Source organism: Coptis chinensis, chromosome 3 (genome assembly GCF_015680905.1).
Source record: "Coptis chinensis isolate HL-2020 chromosome 3, ASM1568090v1, whole genome shotgun sequence".
Lineage (NCBI taxonomy): Eukaryota > Viridiplantae > Streptophyta > Magnoliopsida > Ranunculales > Ranunculaceae > Coptis > Coptis chinensis.
This window is the reverse complement of record NC_141458.1, coordinates 25,882,221-25,904,595: the sequence shown is the minus strand read 5'-3', so window position 1 is coordinate 25,904,595 and position 22,375 is coordinate 25,882,221. Positions and strand designations below refer to the sequence as shown.

The following is a 22,375-nucleotide window of genomic DNA, read 5'->3' as shown; positions in this document are numbered from 1 at the left end:
AAACTGTTTCCAATATCATAAATTGTTTCTATAATATATTCAAACAAATATAATATTTTTTTTTATAATTTAAAAGTGATTCAAGCTTTGTATGTGAAAATGAAAATATTGGCTTTTGAACAAGTGATGGAGAAAGGTTTGAGATTACAAATGTCATTTTTCTGACAAAGGTTGTTTTTTGGTTTCTATGTTACAAATGTCTGCTCTGTATTTTGCTTTAATGGTGTGGAAGGAAATTTTTAGTTTTAGACTTGGCTTGGATGTGAATAAAAATATAATTTATAAGAAGTAAGTGAGAAAAGAAATTGAGAATAATAAGTTATGGACTTTGACTTGACGATCAAATGAATATATAAAAGTCTTATTTTTTATTAAGCTAGTGCTCATTGTTTTTCATGACTGTTAAGTTGACAAGTTTTTGTTATATAAGACAAGTTATTGGAAGTACCCTTTGGTGTAAGTGATAAATTACAAATGACAATATTATTTTAATTAAAAATATTTAACAAAAAGTTGGACAATTATGATATGTGTATTTATGGTGAAGGGCAAATTAGGGTTGAATTAGGGCCGGGCCTATGTTTTAGAACCTTAGCTCTAATCCTGCCCTAGAAGGCATTAGGGCCGGGCCGGCCTGCCCTAAACTTTGTGAGGGTTTTATAGGGCTTAGGGTCGGGTCGGTCAGGGCCGGGTTAGGGTCGTTAGGGCCAAATTCCCACCCCTACTTGAAACACACCATCATCAAAGAGTTACTAATCTTATTTAATCTACTCACTACAAACACCAACTCTACAAAAATTTAACTCATTTGGAAATCTCTAATATAGGCAAAAAATGATTGCAAAAATACTATTTTTCTGAACCGTTATATATTTGTTTAAATATGACAATAATTTTTATCTAAGTTAGAGGTTTCAAAATGAGTTGAAATTTTGTGGAAATGGTATTTATGGTGAGTAGATGATATCCACAACAAATTATTTTTGAATTCATTTTATAGGTGAAGTTTTACGTACGTACTTATTTTAACTAAAAATAAGTAAGTACTTATAAAATCCGAACTATATATATATATACAGTATTTATCTAAAAAATAACTACTTAAGTTAACTTAAAATAAGTACGACGCACGTAAAATTTCATATAGAAAATGAATTCAATCCCAATGTTTTGTGGATATGATATACTCACTATAAATATCATCTCCATAAAATTTAAGTTCATTTGGAAATCTCCAACATTGGCAACAAATTATTGCAAAAACTAGACATTTCGAGACTCTTAATTTTTTTTTAAAATATGACAACAATTTTTATATGTGTTAGAGGTTTCTAAGCGAGGTGAAATTTTGTAGATATGATATTTATTGTGAGTGCTTCAAAACCACAAAAATTAGTTTTGAATTCATTTTATAGGTGAAGTTTTACTTTTTTATATATATATATTTTCCAATAATATTTATAATAATATTTAAAAACTCGAGAGCTTCCACCGTTTGATTCCGAAATAGATATCTCAATTATAATCTCCATGGCATCATCTAAAAAATTTACAAACTTTCGGTAACGGTCCATTATATATGCGCGCTAACAAACCACGTCGACACTATTGTTCTGTTGTCGTAATAAAACCTGTCCCTACATCCTATTCCCTCCACCGTCCAACCGCATGAAATAACTATCTCGATGCATATAAACGGTATATGTGAACGGTAGCACACATCAAATCACTCAACCCGGTTTCACAATAGGCAATCCGAGTGTCTAAAAATATCAAAACTCAAAAAAGAAAAACAAAAAACATTTCTAATACCGAGCTAGTTTTGTTTGTTTCATCACACGCCACTCATTGTCTGAGAAACCAAATCTCTCAATTTTCATAAACTTTACTCAAAATTCAATCATCAAGTGTTTGTTTCTGTTCGTCAATGGGTTGAAATATCGGTTTTGATGGAGTGGGATAGTGATTCAGAAGTAAGTGGAGATGAAGGAGTTGAAATTGAAGGAGGGGGTTTTTTATTGAATGATGGGAATAGATTTCCATTTGCAATTGGGAGTTTATTGACAACTACACCATGTGGATTTGTTGTTACTGATGCTTTAGAACCTGATAATCCTATTATTTATGTTAATACTGGTTTTGAACTTGTTACTGGTTATCGAGCTGAAGAAGTTCTTGGAAGGAATTGGTACGTACTTGTAAAACCTTATTGTTGTTTAAAGTTTTGATTTTTATGTTTTCTACTTGTTTGTTTGTTGAATTGTTTACTTTAATACTTACTGTTACTGTTGAATTGCCTAATTCTTCTAAAGTTTGTGCTGTTAGGAAGAAGACTAGAAGTGGAGTGGAGCTATTATAAGTCTGTAGATATATTTATCAAAGCAATATGATAGTTTTTAGAGTGTTTGATGGTTTACATGGGTGATTTACTAGTTTCTTTTAGTAATCTTCGTATTGTATGAGATACTGGTAAATGAAGGATTTAGTTTACTGGGGTATTATAGGTCGGAGTGAGGAGGCGACTTGATTGCCATTGTTGCTTCTAGGAAATTATTTGATATGAGAACCAAAACTGTTCTTTTACTTTTGATCTCTGCAATAAAATTGCAATTATTCTTATGGGTTGAATATCACTTACTCTACTACGTTGGAATAGGTGGGCATTAATTGTTTGGTTTGATTGAAAAAAGTTATAATATCCAATATAAGAAGCAGCATCTGTTCTGGTGCAGAAAAAGAGTATAAAGAACAACAACCAGAAAGGTATTTGGATTAAGTCATTTGGATGGGAAAGTAGTGGGGAAAAATCAGTCTCGAGTGAAATAGTATAAAGGAGATGAAACACAAGGCACACTAATGAGGAAAAAGTACAGAATCTGATCTATGAGGAATTAGAATGCATTTACTGGACTAAAGGAGGCGTTCGTTCAACTCCTTTGAGAGATCTGACTGAGTTGTGGGGTTTGATGGAGTGACTAGTATATACTAATGCGTCCAAGTGATGCTGTTTTAATAATTGCATGGTGCATCGTTTGGTGAATAGCGGGTATATAGGCAGGAAGTTGTTAGACATGATTTTAAGGATTGCACCACTGTGGTAACACGTGCAAACTCTAAGACTTTGAGATACAGAAGGTTAAGTACACCTGAGCGAACCAAACAACTTGCTGAATTGCGTAAGCTTATTTTGTTCCGGTCCCTAAAGGCATGCACTATTATCTTGTGTCTTTCTTATCCCCATGCTGCAAACATGGTTGAAGGGTTACGTCCTGCCTTTTGAGAGTAGTTTGCTTCAAGGAGCGCTTATGGCCTGTATGGAGTTTTCGGTAGAGTTGTAAATAATGTTGGGAGCTTATAAATGTAATAGCCTATCACGTTGAAGAACAGTCACAGTTGGACATCTGTGGTACTCATCCTGAGAATTTATGGAGGTGAGGATAATTTGGAATTCAGACTGCCAAGTTTAGTGGTTCTGCATATATAGTTAGTTAGTTTCCATACATTTTGTATTTAGGTGTTCATGATCGAGTGACATTTTCTTATCTTCTTAACAAAGGGTCTCTGATCCTACATGAAATCTTGATTGTCCATAGAATTGTCAAGGAAAATTTGGGTGGCGAAATTAATTGTGATCTCTTGCGTAAGTGTTGGGTGCATGATTTAGTGAAGTGGATGATGTGGGTTTGGAGATGTGTAAGTGTAACTTCGGTTTTCAGTATAAATTATATGAATCTTTTCCCTATGAGTATCTATAGTTGTCGTGTCTCAGTAAAGATGAAGCGTAATTGCACTCCTTGGGATTTGTTTCTTGCAGTATTGAGTTTGTGAGATGTGTGCATGCACGTTTTTATTGTTTTAGATTTCTTTGTTACTTCTTCCAGTAGAAAACTGGGAGAATTCTGTGGCAAGGTATAATCGTTTGGCTCCCTATATGGGAAATATTACACTTAGATTATATGGGAGAAAGCAATTCTGGATGTGTAATGACTAATGAAAAGTAAGCAGGCTGTTATCAAGGTTAAAGCCTTATAAGTTATTATGGTGTAGTGCCGAACATTTTTTCTATTTGAGGGGTTTAATGCTTGAGTTGATGATAATCGATGGAGGAAATGTTGCAAGGCAACCGAGATCAACGGTCTCTCTGTCAGATAATATGTACAGTGAGCGAGTGAGAGCGATTACTTCACACGCTTTCATTCTATTACCGATCAAAGTGTGAGGAAAAATGAAGAAGAATCACGTGTTTCTTCCATCATCTCCTCAATGAATTCTGATTATAAAGACTACAGTGTGACTGTTTATTTTAATCTGTGCTTGTCTGCACCCTTTGCAATTTTTACCACTTAACACTGTATCTGTAACCTGAATATCTTACATGTTATAATTGTGATGAATTTCAGAATGTATGTGAATCTTGTGGTTCTTCTATACTTTTCCAAGTTCCAATTGTTGGCCGTACTGATTCTACTTTTAGCTGCTGTAATGCTGTATGTACAAGTGTTGTGCCCACTTCACACCCTTTCTTTCTGTTACTGATTGAAGTGTGAGGGAAAATGTAGAAAAATCATGTGGTTCTTCCTTTTGTCTTGTCAAAGAGAACTCGTATAATAAAGACTACAGTTAGTGATTGTTTATTTTCAACTTTGCTTGTCTGCACCCTTTGTTATTTTTACCACTAAAGTTTGTTTATCTGTTACCTGGATATCTTTTTATCTGTTACCTGGATATCTTCCATGATATAATTGTGTTGAATGTATGTGAATTCGTGGTTCTTCTTCTATAATTTATAATCTTTCCAAGTTCCATTTGTTGGTCGTACTGATTCTACTTTTTAGCTGCTTTATGGTTGTATGTGATAATTGTGATGTTGTAGGCCCCTGCTACTTTTTTCTGTTGATTAGCTGGACCTTTGTTTTCTATTTCCTCTTTACAAATTTTACGTTGGTAGATCTGAAAACTTCTTTCCATATTTCGGTCAAGTAGTATGTGTTGAATGTAGTTATCCATTCTTCTTTGTGTAATAGTTTCAGTAAGTTTGGCATAATCTCTATTTAAAGTTCTCTATGACATGCTTGTGAAGTCAGAAAATGTTCTAATGCCTTATTTTGTTATCTGCTTCCAGCCGTTTCTTGCAGTGCAGGGGCCCATTTGCTAAAAGGAGGCATCCTTTGGTGGATTCCACTGTAGTTTCAGAAATAAGAAGATGCCTTGATGCTGGGGTTGAATTCCAAGGCGACCTATTGAATTTTAGAAAAGATGGATCTCCATTGATGAATCATCTGCGACTTTCCCCGATATATGGTGACGATGATGTTATTACGCATATTATTGGCATCCAGTTTTACACTGAAGCAAATCTTGATCTGGGCCCGTTGCCTAAATCTTGTTTGAAGGAGACCGCACGTTCGTCGGATCGTTTCCACTCTGATCTTTCCTCTTATCGGCCTATTCCTGCTGGACATGGAAATACTTGTTTTGACCATTGTGCCATTTTCCAACTAAGTGATGAAGTATTGTCTTACAAGATTCTTTCAAGGCTAACCCCAAGAGATATTGGATCAGTTGGTTCCGTGTGTAAGAGGCTATACGAGTTAACGAAGAATGAGGATCTCTGGAGGATGGTTTGCCAAAATGAATGGGGTAGTGAAACAACTCGTGCATTAGAGGCTGTACCTGGGGCAAAGAGATTAGGGTGGGGTCGGTTGGCACGAGAACTGACTACTCTGGAAGCTGCTGCATGGAGCAAGTTAACTGTTGGAGGTTCCGTCGAGCCCTCTCGTTGCAATTTCAGTGCTTGTGCTGTTGGGAACCGGGTGGTTCTGTTTGGTGGTGAAGGTGTGAATATGCAGCCAATGAATGATACCTTCGTATTGGACTTGAATTCCAGTACCCCAGAATGGAGACATGTTAAAGTGAGCTCCCCTCCACCAGGGAGATGGGGTCACACTCTCTCATGTGTGAATGGGTCTTCTTTGGTAGTTTTTGGAGGATGTGGAAGGCATGGTTTACTAAATGATGTTTTTGTTCTTGATTTAGACGCGCAATATCCTGCATGGCGGGAAATATCTGGTTTGGCCCCACCACTTCCCAGGTCATGGCACAGTTCCTGCACCCTCGATGGTACTAAGTTGGTAGTTTCTGGTGGCTGTGCAGATTCTGGAGTACTTCTTAGTGACACCTTCCTGCTTGATCTTACAATGGAGAAACCTGTCTGGACAGAGATACCTGTAGCATGGAGCCCTCCATCTAGGTTGGGCCACACACTTACCGTCTATGGTGGCCGGAAGATACTGATGTTTGGGGGTCTTGCCAAGAGTGGCCCCCTTCGTCTCCGATCAAGTGATGTGTTTACAATGGATCTAAGTGAAGAGGAACCATGTTGGAGATGTGTAACAGGAAGTGGAATGCCTGGTGCTGGAAATCCAGCAGGTGTAGCTCCTCCTCCTAGGCTTGATCATGTGGCTGTGAGTCTTCCAGGTGGTAGAGTTTTAATCTTTGGTGGATCTGTTGCTGGTCTTCATTCTGCCTCCCAGCTTTATCTCCTAGACCCGTCTGATGAGAAACCAACCTGGAGGATATTAAATGTACCTGGACGGCCCCCAAGATTTGCTTGGGGTCATAGTACATGTGTTGTTGGAGGAACGAGAGCTATAGTTCTTGGAGGACAAACTGGAGAAGAGTGGATGTTAAGTGAACTGCATGAGCTATCTTTGACAAGCTCTATTGTGTAAATCAGATGTACAGTGGTAAGTCATGTGAAGAAACTATTTCTATAGCTTCTAACCTCCTTTTTCACTAGTATTTAGAAACGATGTCTTGGTCAGTCGTAAAACAAAGAATCTGATGACTACTGGGTAGGAGTGATTTATTTGTTTGTTGTACAATTGCCTTTACTATGTTGGTTTTCACTAGACCTCCATTATTTGTGTGTCAATAATCCTCAATTTATTGCTGTTAATGATGCAATTGTGTGTTACAGGTAGTTTAATGGGCGATCAATCTGTTAATGAGTGGTGAATTCTGACATGAATATTTACAAGTGCCCGTGAAATTACTCCAAAAATTCATCTGTTTGTATCGATTCCTATACTGAGTTCCCGTGTCTGTACTGGGTAGTTTCTAGTAGAAAGGTAGTGCGTAAATGCTGAGTTCTTGTGTCTGTACTTCGTAGTTCATAGTAGAAAGGTAGTGAGTAAATGCTATAATATGGGTGTATTTGTATTAGTTATTTTTGCTCTCCTTTTTCTGTCTTCGCTCCTTATATACTTATATATTGGAGAAAATGTAAGGTGCATGTATATATTGAGTATTCGAACTCCAAGATAGTCTTTATCATGTATTGCATGCCTTATCATCTTTTCTTCCCATTTTATGTATTGAGTAATTAGTTCAAATATAACAAACCATCATTTTTGTTCTTTATAATGGATGTTTCAAGTCAACTTGATGACATTGTGCTTATGTTTCTTTGCATCATGAAATCGTGAACTTTGAGTTGATTGAGAACGAAAGACCTTCATCTAGGTTTCTACTTATTGGCTAAGACTGAATTTTGAGATTAGAAATTAAACACTTGTTCCTGCATTCAGTTTTGGTGTAGCTAATCATTGAAAGAGCAAGCATGGAAACTTTTATATGAACCTGTTACGGCACTGAATGTCTGAATTCATAAAAAATATAGTTACACGTCTGACCAGATGTTAATACGATATCGTTTGTAGTGAAGCAGAGCCGAAATCTCGGCACACAACTTCGATCTTTTCCTTGTGGGGTGGTGTGGAAAGTTCCCATTCTTTTGAAAGTGAAATTCTTTTTCTGGGGCGCCATTCATGGGCGTACTTTGATTGCGGATGCTCTCATTCAGAGGGAAACAATTGTAGCTCCAACATGTGCTATGTGTAACCTGCTGGAGGAGAATACCACTTATGATGCAGCCTGTGCAAGTAGCTTTTTCTGTGGTGTCCTGTGCAAGTGGTTTTTCCTGTGGTGGCACAGGCTGAATCGGTAGAGGACTTGCTGTCAAGATGGCCAAGGAGGAGGGGTAATAACTTTGGTGCAATCTTATGGTGGTTATTGCCATATGCTGTGATGTGGGTGCTGTGGAAGATGAGGAATAATCTTATCTTTAAACACAAAACACCATCCATGACAAAAACGATTCTCGAAGTAAAAGGTTTGTTGTGGACTGGATGTCATCATCTTTAGATAGAAGGAAATATCATTTTAGGGATTTGGTTGTGTACTGGTCTAGGGTGATCTTGGGTCATTGAGTGATTCTTTGATGTAAGAGTTGTTTTTTGTGTTTGGGCAGATATGTAGTCTTCTGTGAGGAACTCACTCACTGCTGTAGTGCTACATATCACCCCTTGTAAGCTTGCTTCTCTTGTGCTTGTGCACTTTTTCTCAATAAAAATAACTTATCAAAAAAAAAAACGATATCGTTTGTAGAACTGTAGTGGTAGGACTCAAGAAGCAAATGAAAATGGAATTTGATGAAGAGGTATTGGGACTTGGGAGGTTGTTTAATGTCATACACTCATACTGGTGAAGCCTTGGGAGGTTGGATCCAAAGGCTGCTGCACTTCCAACAATGCTGATGACATAAAGTTGAACTGAGTGAAAACAGTTTGGTATTGTTGTTGTTTCACCACCACCCCATCATCAAAGAACAGAACAGAACGGAACCATTTGTATAAATGAGTGGTTTCGTAGATTAAGGTGTGCAAGGTTGGATTGAAGAAGAAAGGGACTCTTCATTCTTGGTTAATTACAAAAAATAATAGATAAACCTACAAAGACAAACAAGAAACAAAAAACCTAGAAGATAGTAGGCTCAAATATCAAGGAAAGTCAGAGCACGAAGTCCCAAATCCTGAATAAAATCATTCCTACTTCAAATTTTCAGTTGGTATAGTTTTCCATATTTTGTATTTAAAGTTAAACAGCACCAACGTTTTGAAATAATTTCAGCAACAACGATTTTATATGGTTTTTACTTAAAATTCAGTTGAAGTAAATATGAGAAAGAGGTAAAATAAAGAAGCTTTATTAAAGATTCCCATTGGACAAAATTCTCATGTCTCAAAAACTCTTTCCTTTTCACACACACTCTCTCTCTTTCTTCCATGGAAAAATCTTCTCTCAACATCTAAAAACTCTTCTTCTTCTTAAAACACTCTCACACTCTCTTTAACATTTAAAGATGCCCATCAATAAAGAAACAACCCCTCCACCAGTTATTGGTAAAGCAGGAAGGTACACTGTGTTTATAACTCCACCAACAACACCATCTCCAAAGCCTCATTTTGAGCTCAACTCTGAATCACCCAAGACCCCTGCCCCTCTAAAGATTGTTCCTCCACCTCAACAGTTTGAGAAATCAACCACTTTTCAGTCTAAATCTAGCTCATCTACCTTTGCCTTTTTCTGGAATGCTGTTACAAAAGTTCAAAATGGTATCTTTTTTAGTTTTAGTGTGAATGCAGTGTGGGTACTTGTTATTTTGTGGTTTTATTGACTGTTTTAATGATTAATTGCAGCGCATTCTAGCTTAGATGGGTATTTGGCAGAATGGTTTGGTTTAGATCATTCAAAGTATCAGTGGGCATTGGATGATTATTATGAAAGCAAAGGAATGGTGAGTTTTTATTTATTTATTAATTAATGTTTGGTAAAGTTTTTTCTTTTTGTTATGGTGTTAGATCTGCTGGTTGGATTGAGATGCCTTTGTTTATTTGCTTTCTTTTTGTGGAACATTATGTGATAGTGGTTGGTGGTGTCTTAATGATGTGAAGTTTGAAGGATTTTGAGTAAATCTTTGAAGTAAAAAGTAATAATTTTTTTACACATTGAAGGAAACAGTTGCCTATTTAGTCTGTTTCTTTATCTGAAGGCTGAAGCTGACATAGTGTTCTGTTTCTTTTACTTGGCTTACAATCTGAGGTATTGAAACAGAAAAACTTCATAAGAAGCAACTCTAGAAAGATTGCTTGTTGGCATTCCTCATGGACAAAACACATAAGGTTGGGTCTTAATTTCCCGATAAATTTTTGGAGAATAACAAGCTTCAAATGACATTTCCCGATAAATACCTATAAAACGTTTCTACCATTGTTAACGATAAGTCAATGTAGACTTTTGTGAAACAGGGATTCTTGGATCTTATCATTGAGGATACTTTACTTGTATTATGCTTTTATAATCGTTATTTCAAGCTACCTGAAGGGGAAAATAAAAGTGAAGGAAGTTCTGTATATAGAACCGAGAGGTGCTAGGTTTTGCTGAATTTGATGCTTTCTTGACACGCTGTGGTTGTTTCTTGTTTGTGCCTCTTAAATAATGAAACCTTTTGTTTGTCTTAAACTGTGAAATGGTAAACTCTTTAGAATATCTGTACGCAGCCAATTCCTGGAAAGATCTTATTTAGTGACTTTTAGTATATTTTGTCAACAATTGGTATTGCCCAACTTTATGTTAGTTCAGTTTAGTTTTAATTTGTACGTGTGCGTAATTTGTATTTTTGATGATAAACTTTAAAGCTTATGTGTAATAATAAGTAGAAGAACTGAAACTATGGCTCTGTTGATTCAATGAATTTGATTTACAGTGTGAATTTGTTTCCACTGCATTGAGTTTTTGCATGGGAGACATGTCATCTTTTGCTACATTGGACTGGACAAAAGGAACACAACTTAATTAAAGTCAAACTTGTTCTGATCAGATGGAATCACGTTAGTCCAATAGAAATTTAAAGATCACATTTTATCTAAGAAAGAAGAGATGATAAAACCAAATTGGACTTAGAGTTCGACCATTATCTACTTTATTAGTTGCTAGCTCTGGGGTCAATAGAGGAGAGGCACAAGCTGGCTTTATCTCAACTGCCACTGCTTGGTGGGGTTAAATAAATGTCAAATTATTTGACGAGGAAATTGACAATATGCCACAGCTGGAGCAGGGGAGATCAGCAAAATGTGGACATTTTTGTTATTTTGTATGAACTCATGAAAGTAGTGGTTTTCATTCTGAACCTGGAAGAATGAGTCTCTCAGAGTTAGACAAGATAAGAAGAAAGTGGGGTTAGTGGAGTTGGACCATGAAGCCAGAGAGGCGGAAGCACTGAAAATCGAGGGAGATAAGGCGGGGTATCCAGGCTTTGACCCATGATGTAAGAACCTATCAGCGCAAGGCGAAAGGAAAGAGGAGGAACAATAACTGGAAGGTCTGATGTCTGAAGTATGGAAGACGGTGCTTGACTCCATTAAACCTAAAGAAGTTACCTCAAAAACATAATGCGGGAAGAAGGAAGGCACCAAGGAAGGTAAGATAACAATGGAAGCAAAAAAGAGGATGAGCAGCTGTTAGACTTTGGAAATAGGTGGGGCGTGGGAGTTACTGAAAGGGGAGGAAATATTCAAGAACTAATTGACAATAGGAGAGAGGAAGTGGAGCTAGAGAACAAGAGGATGGTGGACTACTATGAAGTGTCTGAGGAGTTTGATGATTTGTACGATTTGGAGGACGAGAAGCTAAACTTGGAGCTGTCAGAGGAAGACAACAATAGGGAGAGGGCAAAGAGGGTTGAAGGAGTGGTTTGAATTGGGTGGTGATAAGACTGTTGGTGAGAGTGATAGGGTACTGGTGCTCAGGGGCGGCCCTCAGTTTTCGGGGGGACTAGGCGATTTAATGTGACCCTAATAAAAATTTATCACACACGATTTCATGGAGAAAATGGTAGGGAAGATTGAGTTGGTTTTTCTTACTCTAAAAGTCTAAAGAAATAAAACTTAAAAGTTGAAAACATTGTAGAAGGCAGTACAGGTACTTGGCAAGTTGGCCATATTAACAGACATAAATTGTAGATTCAATTGAAAGGTGGGGTGAGCAATTTACAATAATACTTACTTTGATTCGAGAATAGTTTATTCCATCTTACCTTGGTATCATAGGTTTGAACCTCGGCTAACCTTAGTAACTTTTACCAAATCAATAAACCATAGACATTGACTATGAACGTGGCTGAGGCTTGAGGGGATTTGGGCCTAAAAAGTATATGGAGGACTTGATTAGAAGTTACAATGGGCTCTTCGGTTGGATAGATATAATGGGACCTTGCTTGGCTGGGGGCCCTATCTTGGGCCAAAAGTTTGGGGGCCTCAGCTGACCTCCTGTCTCGCTTGTCACCAGGCCGGCCCTGCTGATGCTATTAACTTGGGTGGTCTTTGGGGGTCTTTCCTTAAATATATATTATAGCTGTACCCTCTTGGCTCTATTTTTTGAGCCTTCACAGAGTCTCCAATATTTGTAAAACTCTTTGGCTAATTACAAAAAAGTAGGAGACAAATAAGATAAAATCAGACAAATAAGGAATTTCCAACTTTGGAATGGACGTTTATACTCTTTTTATTTCTTTTATTTTCAAGATGGTTAAGTTGTCAAAGTTAAGAGCGTATCTCCTTTTTTTTTACCAAGGCAAGCAGCAAAATACTTTTCAAGACCAAAAGAGATATGTTCTGAGCTAGGTATCCTATGTTCAAGCCCTTCTATGCTAGAGAATATGATTTGAATGAACTCATATAACTATATAATCTTCATCAGTAGATTTAAGAGAAGGCATGTCCCACAACAAAAGTAGTAAGTAAGAATTTTTATGCATGCCCTTTGCTAAAAAGACCCTTAGTCCCGTGAAATAGACTATACATGTACATGAATTAATATTGGAGATTTATCAAAATAATAATAATAATAATAATAATACTGGAGGAGAAAAAAAAATCTTCTATTGACGGTTTGATTACCAAGATATTAAATCACGACAACAACAAACGTTTTGCAGTATTACTCTTATGGAAAACATGTTGAACTGTACAGATGCCTACATGGGATGATGAAAAGCCCCATTTTATATACAAAACACAAACTGTGGTTCAAGAGGCCGGTGACGATTCATCGTCTGCATTTTCAACCTCTGTGGTTTCTACACTCTTCTCTTCCACAATAAATCCATCCCTGAACCTATCGTAGTTTGTCTGCTCATCTGACTTTCAAGGACGTTCCCCCAGTACTCTAATTATGTCTTCTTGATGTAAAACCTCCTTCTCCAACAACAGCTCAACAATTTGAGCCACATACTCTTTATGCTCGCTCCTCTATTAGTCTTCATCAATAAGAAACCACTGAAACAGAAAATTTCACTGAAGAACTCTTATGAAGTTTTCAATCCTCTTTAGTTTTCTTTAAAGGGAGATGGTTGATTTGGTTGATTGCTTCTACACGACCATTGACTTTTCCGGATTTTGCATTGGTTGATTGCTTTTATGAAATAATGTTTATCACAGAGATAGGATTTGGTTAAATTTTATGAGTAATCACCTCCCTGAATGTTCCATGTGCTTATTAAAAATAGCCATTCTGAACGTATCCTACAACCATTGAGCTCCAGGAAATCACATCTCGGTACATAGTATCTTCGAAGACAGAAACAACATATTGAATTGAATAACATTTTGTGTAAACAGATACAAGAGCATTTCTAATCCTTCTTTCAGGATCCAATCTGTTCCTATAGGAGTAGCCATGGATTTTTGTATCATTTCTTTACAATTATCAAGCTATACTAAATATATTGCTCGCAGGGAGGACACTTGCTAAGGTTACGACATTCGGCTTCAAGCCTAGATCCAACATGTCAATGAAAATGCTCACGACATCACTAGACATAGTATATTGAGCAGGAGAAGAAACAACCCCACTATATGTAACTACATCTGCGTATATTGTATAATGTATGCTATCCTAAAAAAAACCGTTTTGAGCATAGCTATAAAATAGAGCATTCCACGCCTTATTTTATCTTTGGGCTTGAGATTTTTAGCACTAGATGTTGGTATTCTCCTCTTATAGAAGGCATCACAAGTACGCATAATTTGGTTCTAAACTTCAGTTAATAGTGAAAATGATTCATGTTTGTCGTCTTTACCGCTGGCCATGCATGACTTTATATTTGATGGGATTTGCTTGCTATGGTTTGAATAGATTTAATGATAGTTTTGGATGGATATCTAAATAGGACTAACAATATATTGTCAAAGTTAGAATCAGAACCCGCCCTTGACTTGCTTCAGCATGAGCTAGCAGCTTAAACGAATACCACAACTTCAATTATTGCAAGTAGTGAGCTTAGTGTGCCTGATAGGAAATTAACCGAAGCTATTGAATAATAAAAACACACGTTTATGTTACATTGTTGATTAATAAAGAGGTTTTGCCACATTGTTCATAGGCATTTGAAATATATAAAGCTCAATAAGGAGATGATGATTCAGTTGAGGTTGTCCATTTAGGCGTCTTCTTAAAGTTGTATATAAGAATTGAAGAAACGAGAAAGCTTTGGAGCAGAATCAACTGTCTCGTAAGGTATTTAAGAATTGGGGACCGAAAAGCTAATGTGCGAGAAGTTGACGTTAAGTTGGGGTGGTTTTATGACGCCATTTGTATAATTCTTATTAGCAAAACACATGAGAAGAGTATGGCTAGAGTCTAGAGCTATGACACTTATTGCTATTTTAGAGTCTCTCTATAACCACAAAAAGTTTCGAGCTTCTAAGAAGTGTCTTACAAAGGGGTTTGATTTATTTGGAGTGTTTACTTACAAGGTTTTAATCATACTAAGATTTGTGCCGCGAGACATTAAACTAACCTCAAAAAATAATTAAGTTAAAATTAGAAAATGGGTAACTAATATCAAAGAATAATTAACTGAAAATCGGAAACTGGATGCAACTACACTGAAATAACCTAAAAAAAAAAATTAACGGAAAATTGGAAACTGGATGTAAATGCATTAAATTATGTAACCTCAAAGAATAATTAACATAAAATCGTAAACTGGATGGAATTGCAGTGAACCTCAAAAAATAATTAATGAGAAATTGGAAATTGTATGTAAATGTATTGAACTAACCTAAACTAACCTCAAATAACAATTAATCGGAAATCGGAAACTTGATGCAAATATATTGAACTAACCTAATTAACGGAAAATCGAAAATTAGATGCAAACGCAACAAACTAACCTCAAAGAACAATTAACGGGAAATTAGAAACTGGATGCAACTGCATTGAACTACCCTAATTAATGAAAAATTGGAAACGGGATGCAAACGTAACAAACTAGCCTCATAGAACAATTAACGGAAACTTGAAAATTGTAAGCAAACTCATTGAACTAATGTCAAAGAATAATTAACAAAAAATCAGAAACTTGAAGCAACTACATTTAACTAACATCGAAAAATAATTAACGGGAACTTGAAATCTATAAGCAAATGCATTGAATTAACTTTAAAAAATAATTAAAGAGAAATCGGAAACTGGATGCCATTGTATTAAACTAACTTCAAAATATTACTCACAGGAAATCAGAAATTGGATGCAACTGCATTGAACTGATTTCAAATAATATTTATCGGGCAATCGAAAACTTGATGCAAATGTATTTAACTAACCTCAAAAAATAATTAACGTGAAATCGGAAACTGGATGCAAATGCATTGAACTAATATCTAAAAATAATTAATTGGAAATCGGGTTCAATATGGTCGCAAATGTATTGAACTAATCTCAAAGAATAATTAAAGGGAATCAGTAATTGGATGAAACTAACATTTTTTTTTTTGCATGGAACTAACCTCAAATAATAATTAACGAGAAATCGAAAACTAGATGCAAATGCATTGAACAAACCACAGAATATAGAACGGGATATTTAAAAATGAATGTAACTGCATTGAACCAACTTCAAATAATAAATAGCAGAAAATTTGAAACTAGACGCAACTGCACTGAACTAAGCTAAAAAAATAATTAATGAAAAATTGGTTTGGATGCAAATGCATTGAACTAACCTCAAAGAATAATCAATGGAAAATCGGAAACTGGATGCAAGTGCATCAAACTAACCTCAAAGAAAGTCGAAAATTGGATGCAAATCCATTGAATTAAACTCGAATAATAATTTACAGGAAAATGAAAACTAGATGCAAATACATTGAATTAATCTAAAAAAATAATTAATGGGAAATAAAAAATTGGATGAAATTGCATGGAACTAACATTTTTTTTTTCTTTGCATAGAACTAACCCCCAAAGAATAATTAACGTGAAATCGAAAACTGGATACAAATGCATCGAACTAACCACAAATAGCAATTAACGAGAAATCGGAAACTAGATGCAAATACATTGACCTAACCTCAAATAATAATTAATAAGACATTAGAAACTGAATGCAAGTGTATTGAACTAACCTTAGAGAATAATAATTAACCTATAAATCGTGACTGTATGCAAATGCATTAAACTAACCTCAAAACGAGAAATTGGATACTGGATGTAAACACAACGAACTAACCTAAAAGAATAATTAACAGGAAATCAGAAACCTGATATAAATTGAACGAACAAACCTCAAAAAATAATTAATGAGAAATTGGAAACGGAACACTAATGCGTTAAACTCAAGGACCAAAATTTCGATATCGGTTAATATATCGGTGTACTAAAAAACCGAGATATATCGGATATCTTGGTTTTTTTGGTGACCAGTCCAAAGTTTCTAAAATATCGGATATCTCACTGATATATCTCGGATATCTCGCCAATATATCTCGGATATATCGGATATTTCGGAAATTTCAATATTAAGTTATTAACAATTGGTCAAAAAGTCAACTGATATATATCGATTATCTCGGAAATATCGATTATATCGGCGATATAAACTTTCATATCGGAAATTCCGATATATCTCGGAAAAAAAGAGGTTCAATATTCGGTGGATATATATCGGAAATATCGATATCGGTGTACCAATTTACCGAAATATATCGGCGAGATATCGGATATCTCGGCGATATTTTGGGCCATGGTTAAACTAACTACAAAGAATAATTAATTAACGGGAAATTGAAAACTGGATACAAATACATTGAACTAACCTCAAATAATAGTTAACGGGAAATAAAAAACTGGGTGCAAATTCTTTGAATTAACTTGAAAGCATAATTAAAGGAAAATTAGAAACTCGATGCAACTTCACTAAACTAACCTAAAAAACAATTAACGGGAAATTGAAAACCGGATGCAAGTATGCAACTGCATTGAACTAATCTCAAAAAATAATCAACGGAAAATCTGAAACTAGATGCAATTGCGTTTAGCTAAACTCAAATAATAATCAACATAAAATCAGAAACTGTATGCAATTGCATTGACCTAACTCTCAAAGAATAACTAATGAGAAATCAGGAACTGGAAGAAATTGCATTAAACTAACCTAAAGAAAATCACCGGAAATTCTCAGAAATTGGATGCAAATGCATTGAATGAACTAACCCTATTTATTTATTATTATTATTTTTTGCATGGAACTAACCTCAAAGAATAGTTAATGTGAAGTCGAAAACTGAATGTAAATGCATCGAACTAACCTCAAAGAATAATGAACGGGAAATCGGAAACTGGAAGCAAATGCATTGAACTAATTGAAAATAATAATTAAAGAGAAATCGAAAACTGGATGCAATTGCATTGAACTAACTCAATTTATAATTAAGGGGAAATTAGAATGGATGCAAATGCATTGAACTAACCTCAATAAATAATTAACGGAAAATAAAAAAATTGGATACAATTGCGTTGAACTAACCTAAAAACATAGTTGTATTATATGTAGTTGGAATGTTCGACAAGTATAATTTTGTATTTAAAATAGTGTTTATCATATATATCTATTTTCGTATGATTGGGAATGACTTGGTATTCAAGTAGCTTAAGTATGATCTTTGCCAAATTGGACATTCTAACAAAAATTTAATCAAACTTCTATTATGTAACAACAAATAGAAGTCGGAAGATTTTATCAAAGTTGTGCTCTATCTTTTTATAGAGCATGGGGTTTTCACGTTACAAGAAATTTGGATGTGTGATCAATATAACATTTATATATCTTATAACTTTGCATAGTTACAAATATTTTTCAGAATAATTTAATATAGTGGCACTTGTTCGTAGGACAGGTTCGAAAGCTAGTGTAATTCTTGTATTGTAACCTCTCCTCTTTTATGTTTTGCTTTGATGGGGTGGGGTACTCTTCCCTTCCCTGGTTGGATGGATTTCATTAGGGGTTTACAGTAGCTGTGTGGTATACTGTTATGGTAGTCTTGGTTTTGTTTAATTAGCTACTGGCTAACTTCTTAAGTGTTAACGTAACCTCTTTTGGATATATTATGGTTTAACTTTTTTGGATGAAAAAAAAGAAGAGAGTTAGACGAGAAAAAATAGGGCGGGTTCAGGGAAGATAAGGGTGAGGTAATTAGGGTTTTGATTTCGAGAAAGAGACCTACCGGTTCTGTTGCTCTTGCTATTGTCTACACCGATTTGAGAGCCAAAAAGACGTGGGAGGATAAAATGAATCATATCTGGGTGTGGGTGTGTCTTGGAGATGAGGGAGGAGAACTTAATTTCATAGGAGCAGCAGGGAAGTGTTATTCTTTTCCTCATCTGTAAGACAGGTGGTATGTCACGCCAGGGCCAAAAATATAGACCGATATATATATCGGTTTTTGAGGTACTCGATATGGATATATTACGATATATCGGATGGATATATTGACACATTTTGGATCCGATATAAATCTGATTTTCCGATATATTGATATATATCATCTGATATATTTGATATAGTGTTGACTTTGACCCATCTTATCTTTGACCGATTTTTATTAAGATATCAACAATATTTCCGATATATGTCGGTATATGTGGGTGATATTTCAGATATATCGACATACAAAACAAAATTTTGACCGGTCAACAAAAGGATATAAATCCACTGATATATCGATATATCCAATATTCTGATATATCACCCGAAATCAAAATATTGGGCCTTGTGTCACGCCCTTCAGATTTTTATTTTCCACATTTTCTAAGAGTTGTCAAAGCCCCTGCATTGCCAGGGCTGGAAGTATCCCATATCTAGGGCTGGCTCAAGACAATTCAATGCAGAAGTATAAAAATGGCCCCTTCTAATAGGGAATGTAGTATTAAATGTGGCTGCATTTTTGTTAAGGATAAAAGAGGTCTCTGGGTTAAAGTAGGTTAAAGTATAACTAATGAGTGTTCAAAGGTTCATAAATGAGTAAAATGACCAATTAATGCTAAATCACAATTGTTATAATAGTAAACAGATGGATTGGGCCTGAAGAAAAATGTCCTAGTGGGGTCAAAAAGGAGGAAAAGAAGAGGAGAAACATTACCCAAAACAAAGTTAGGCTGTTGGGCTATACATTGTGAGGCCCCCTTTCTGGTAAGGCCCTCACCAGCTTATAGGGTGAGCTGGCCCTGCCCATATCTCGTTAGATAGTACTGGTCATATAGTTTGGAAATTTGGGAATCTGATTCTGATATTTCTAGCATATTTACCGAATGCATGTTCTTTATAATTGTTTTTGAAAATTTGCGTTAGTCTTGGATTTATAGTTTGGTACCCCAATATCCCAATATATCTTTCTTTGAGGGTCCAATATAGCTGATGAAACAGATATGTGGGCCCTGTGCACAGTAAACCATTTGCTCCCACCTTATTGTGAACACTTCAAACTTAGCCTATATGTCAATGTTCTTGACCAAATACCTACTCAGCATCAAAATAACACATCTATTGTGAATGGTCATATGGGTACCTAAACAACCTCGAAATGACAGCTCCGTGAAAATAGTTATGTAGAAAGGTTGCTCATAGTTCCTCGAAAATGAAGATAGCTCATTAGATGTGTCTGCATGGTGGAAATAATGGATTTTGTAGTCAATGTGCTCATAATAGCAAGTGCTATGTTTGTTTTTTTTTTTATCGGTAAAGTATAGTTTATATATATATTGAAAAGAAAAATGATGAGATATCCTATAGTACAAGCTACAAAATACTAAGAAAAAAAACATAGAGTGTGTGCAAGTGTTACTTTTTTGCTCGATAAATGGAGTGTGTTTGATATGACATCAACTGCTAAATGCCTTCAAATGATTTCTTATGTCTGTCTTGTAATAATGCAATTGGTTTTTCCCGTTGTCATCACCTTCTTTTACCTCTTTTACCTCTTGTACATGACTCTCATTGGATTCTTCTTTTTCTATATGACGTCTTCATTGCTACATTTTAGGAATATGTTATGAAACCCATATATATGTAGTGATTGATCCAACAATTTATAACATGTTTTCTAAGTTACATTGACATGGATACATATGTCCCTATCCAACACAGATACGAAGTGTTTGACACGGCAAAATATCAAAACTTGAGGTATATCACATACAATATGTGTCATGTCGTGTCTGACACAATATTTTTACAGTATGGCGTGTCCAAGGTACATAGCATATTTTCCAATCGTTTCCAAGTCTGAGTGTCCGAGTAGTAAAAGACCTATGTTTAGTGCAACTCCTCCAAGGAATTGTCAAAACTAAGAACAACCAGAGCTTTTGCGGATGTATAGCGGGTGTGTTAGTGTGTGCTCTCCTGGCCAGTTTCTGTATTCCCCACAGCTGGACGAATTAGCTTATTCATGACTGTTTGATAGATTTGTAGGAGAACCTAGATTTGTTTTCAAGGGAGATGGTAGATTGGTTAGTAGTTTCTTCATTCTAAGTTTTGAAGACATCCCATACGAGAAACAAAGTGTTGTACTGTCAACTAGAACAGAATGTGACAACTCTAGACTAATTGGGCAAGGTTTGCAAAAAATAATTTACATGTTTGAAAAACTATCGCACGCTACTCTTTTATAGATAGAAAATTAATACATTTCTGTATTGCTATTTGCTGAGTTCTTTATTATATGTTCGCATTAGACTTGGATTGTTGTGGTTCTAGCGCCCACCATAATTTCTTAAGAAAGCCTGAATGATAACTAAGTGTATGCATACCGAATACATGAATAACACGAGAAGTCACTTGCGCCTCTCTGTTAATAAAACCAATGCATCTCTAGGGTTGAGATTATCCGTTCAGGTTTTGTCATGTGACCTGAGGTTTTCTGCAAACATATGATCTTGCTTTCTTTAAGTGTAAAAGAATATGTTTTTTTTTTTATCTTAGTTTTTAACATTAAGGTCATAGATTAGAACCTGCATCTGGTCATCTTATTCCCATCTAGTATATTGATATTCTTTTGTTAACTAGAAACTGATGGTGATGATCGTAACCAACTTTTTGGCATGATGGAATACAGGTGAAGGGAGAGACCAACCCGAAAGAAGTAGCTAGCAAAGGACAAACTGTATAACATTCTCTTAAGGTAGGTACGTCTCCCATCAGTGCATGTATTATGCTAACATCACAGTTGATGATTTTTTAATTCGGATTTTTGTTGGGTATGCAGGATGTAGCTAAGAGTAACAGTTCTAAATGGAAACCTGCATTGTTTGATGTTGTTGTTGCTGTCATTGTTGTGACTAGCTAGCTAGCTAGCTCCAGCCCCAGCTGAATTGGCCAAATTGAGTAGTGTATTTATTTGTCTGCGAGCCGTGTCATACCATTGCAGATGACCTCTGTGCTAAGCATTTTGTGCATGTCCTTAGCCAGTCTATATAGTTTTAAGAGTTTCAGAGAAGTTGTTGTATCTTTATTGCTTTTTAACTATTATAAGAAAGCAAGTCAAAAGAAAAGAATGGTGTCTGTCACTACTTTCTGAACAATGTGCAAGTGTTGGGTATTCTAAATTTCTAACTCTTCTCTTGGCTATGCTTCCTTCTCTGTTTTCTGTTAGACTATATTATCTGTCATTGATTTTAGGAGATCTATTAGCCCACCTATTAGCTGGATTTAAAAATCTTTGATCAATGGCTAAAGTATAAAGTTTAATCATGTGGACAAATAATGGAATTGCAGCCAGTCATTCTCAACTTTCACTCAGTAATAGGTATTGACACATTTTACCGAGTTATGCGTTATATGTAGGATTTTCAATTTATATCTAATAAATGAACTTTCACCTAAAATAAAGAATTTATTATATTTTCATTATTTGTCCACATGATTAAGCTTTATCGTTTTTTAGTTATTTTTCCCTAGTTGTAGGAAGTGTAAATCTTATTATTTTAATGGGTTCAGCATTCACAAAAGTCTGCACAGAACCTGATCCAACGCCCATGATGTTAGGCCGCCTCCTGCCAATGACTAATTTCCTGAAATGAGGCTGTCGTTTTTGTCCAAGCCTCAAATAAGATGATTGTAAGTTCATGGATATTTGAATGTGTATGCTTGAGAATTGAGATTGTGGGGAACCCTTGAAATTTGTCCTGGGAGACGGAAAAA

The 22,375-nt window shown here is 35.5% G+C and overlaps 2 protein-coding genes across 4 annotated transcripts; both read left to right on the top strand.

Moving 5' to 3' along the window:
- The first annotated feature begins 1,806 nt into the window (after positions 1-1,806).
- On the top strand, positions 1,807-8,433 carry LOC147508862 (adagio protein 1-like). Of its 2 annotated transcripts, none has more exons than XM_086601219.1 (3): positions 1,807-2,188; positions 5,123-6,746; positions 7,722-8,433. In XM_086601219.1, exons 1-2 carry the CDS (start codon positions 1,950-1,952, stop codon positions 6,729-6,731), a joined length of 1,848 nt encoding a protein of 615 aa, XP_086457345.1. In that variant the 5' UTR covers positions 1,807-1,949; the 3' UTR covers positions 6,732-6,746; positions 7,722-8,433. The 2 variants fall into 2 exon arrangements, with proteins under 2 accessions (XP_086457345.1, XP_086457344.1); XM_086601218.1 differs by lacking the exon at positions 7,722-8,433 and adding an exon at positions 6,980-7,425.
- A 477-nt stretch (positions 8,434-8,910) lies between these two features.
- On the top strand, positions 8,911-21,802 carry LOC147508861 (hydroxyproline-rich glycoprotein family protein). Of its 2 annotated transcripts, none has more exons than XM_086601220.1 (4): positions 8,911-9,455; positions 9,540-9,637; positions 21,291-21,356; positions 21,441-21,802. In XM_086601220.1, exons 1-3 carry the CDS (start codon positions 9,203-9,205, stop codon positions 21,342-21,344), a joined length of 405 nt encoding a protein of 134 aa, XP_086457346.1. In that variant the 5' UTR covers positions 8,911-9,202; the 3' UTR covers positions 21,345-21,356; positions 21,441-21,802. The 2 variants fall into 2 exon arrangements, with proteins under 2 accessions (XP_086457346.1, XP_086457347.1); XM_086601221.1 differs by having other exon boundaries at positions 9,069-9,455; positions 21,291-21,360.
- Positions 21,803-22,375: the final 573 nt, after the last annotated feature.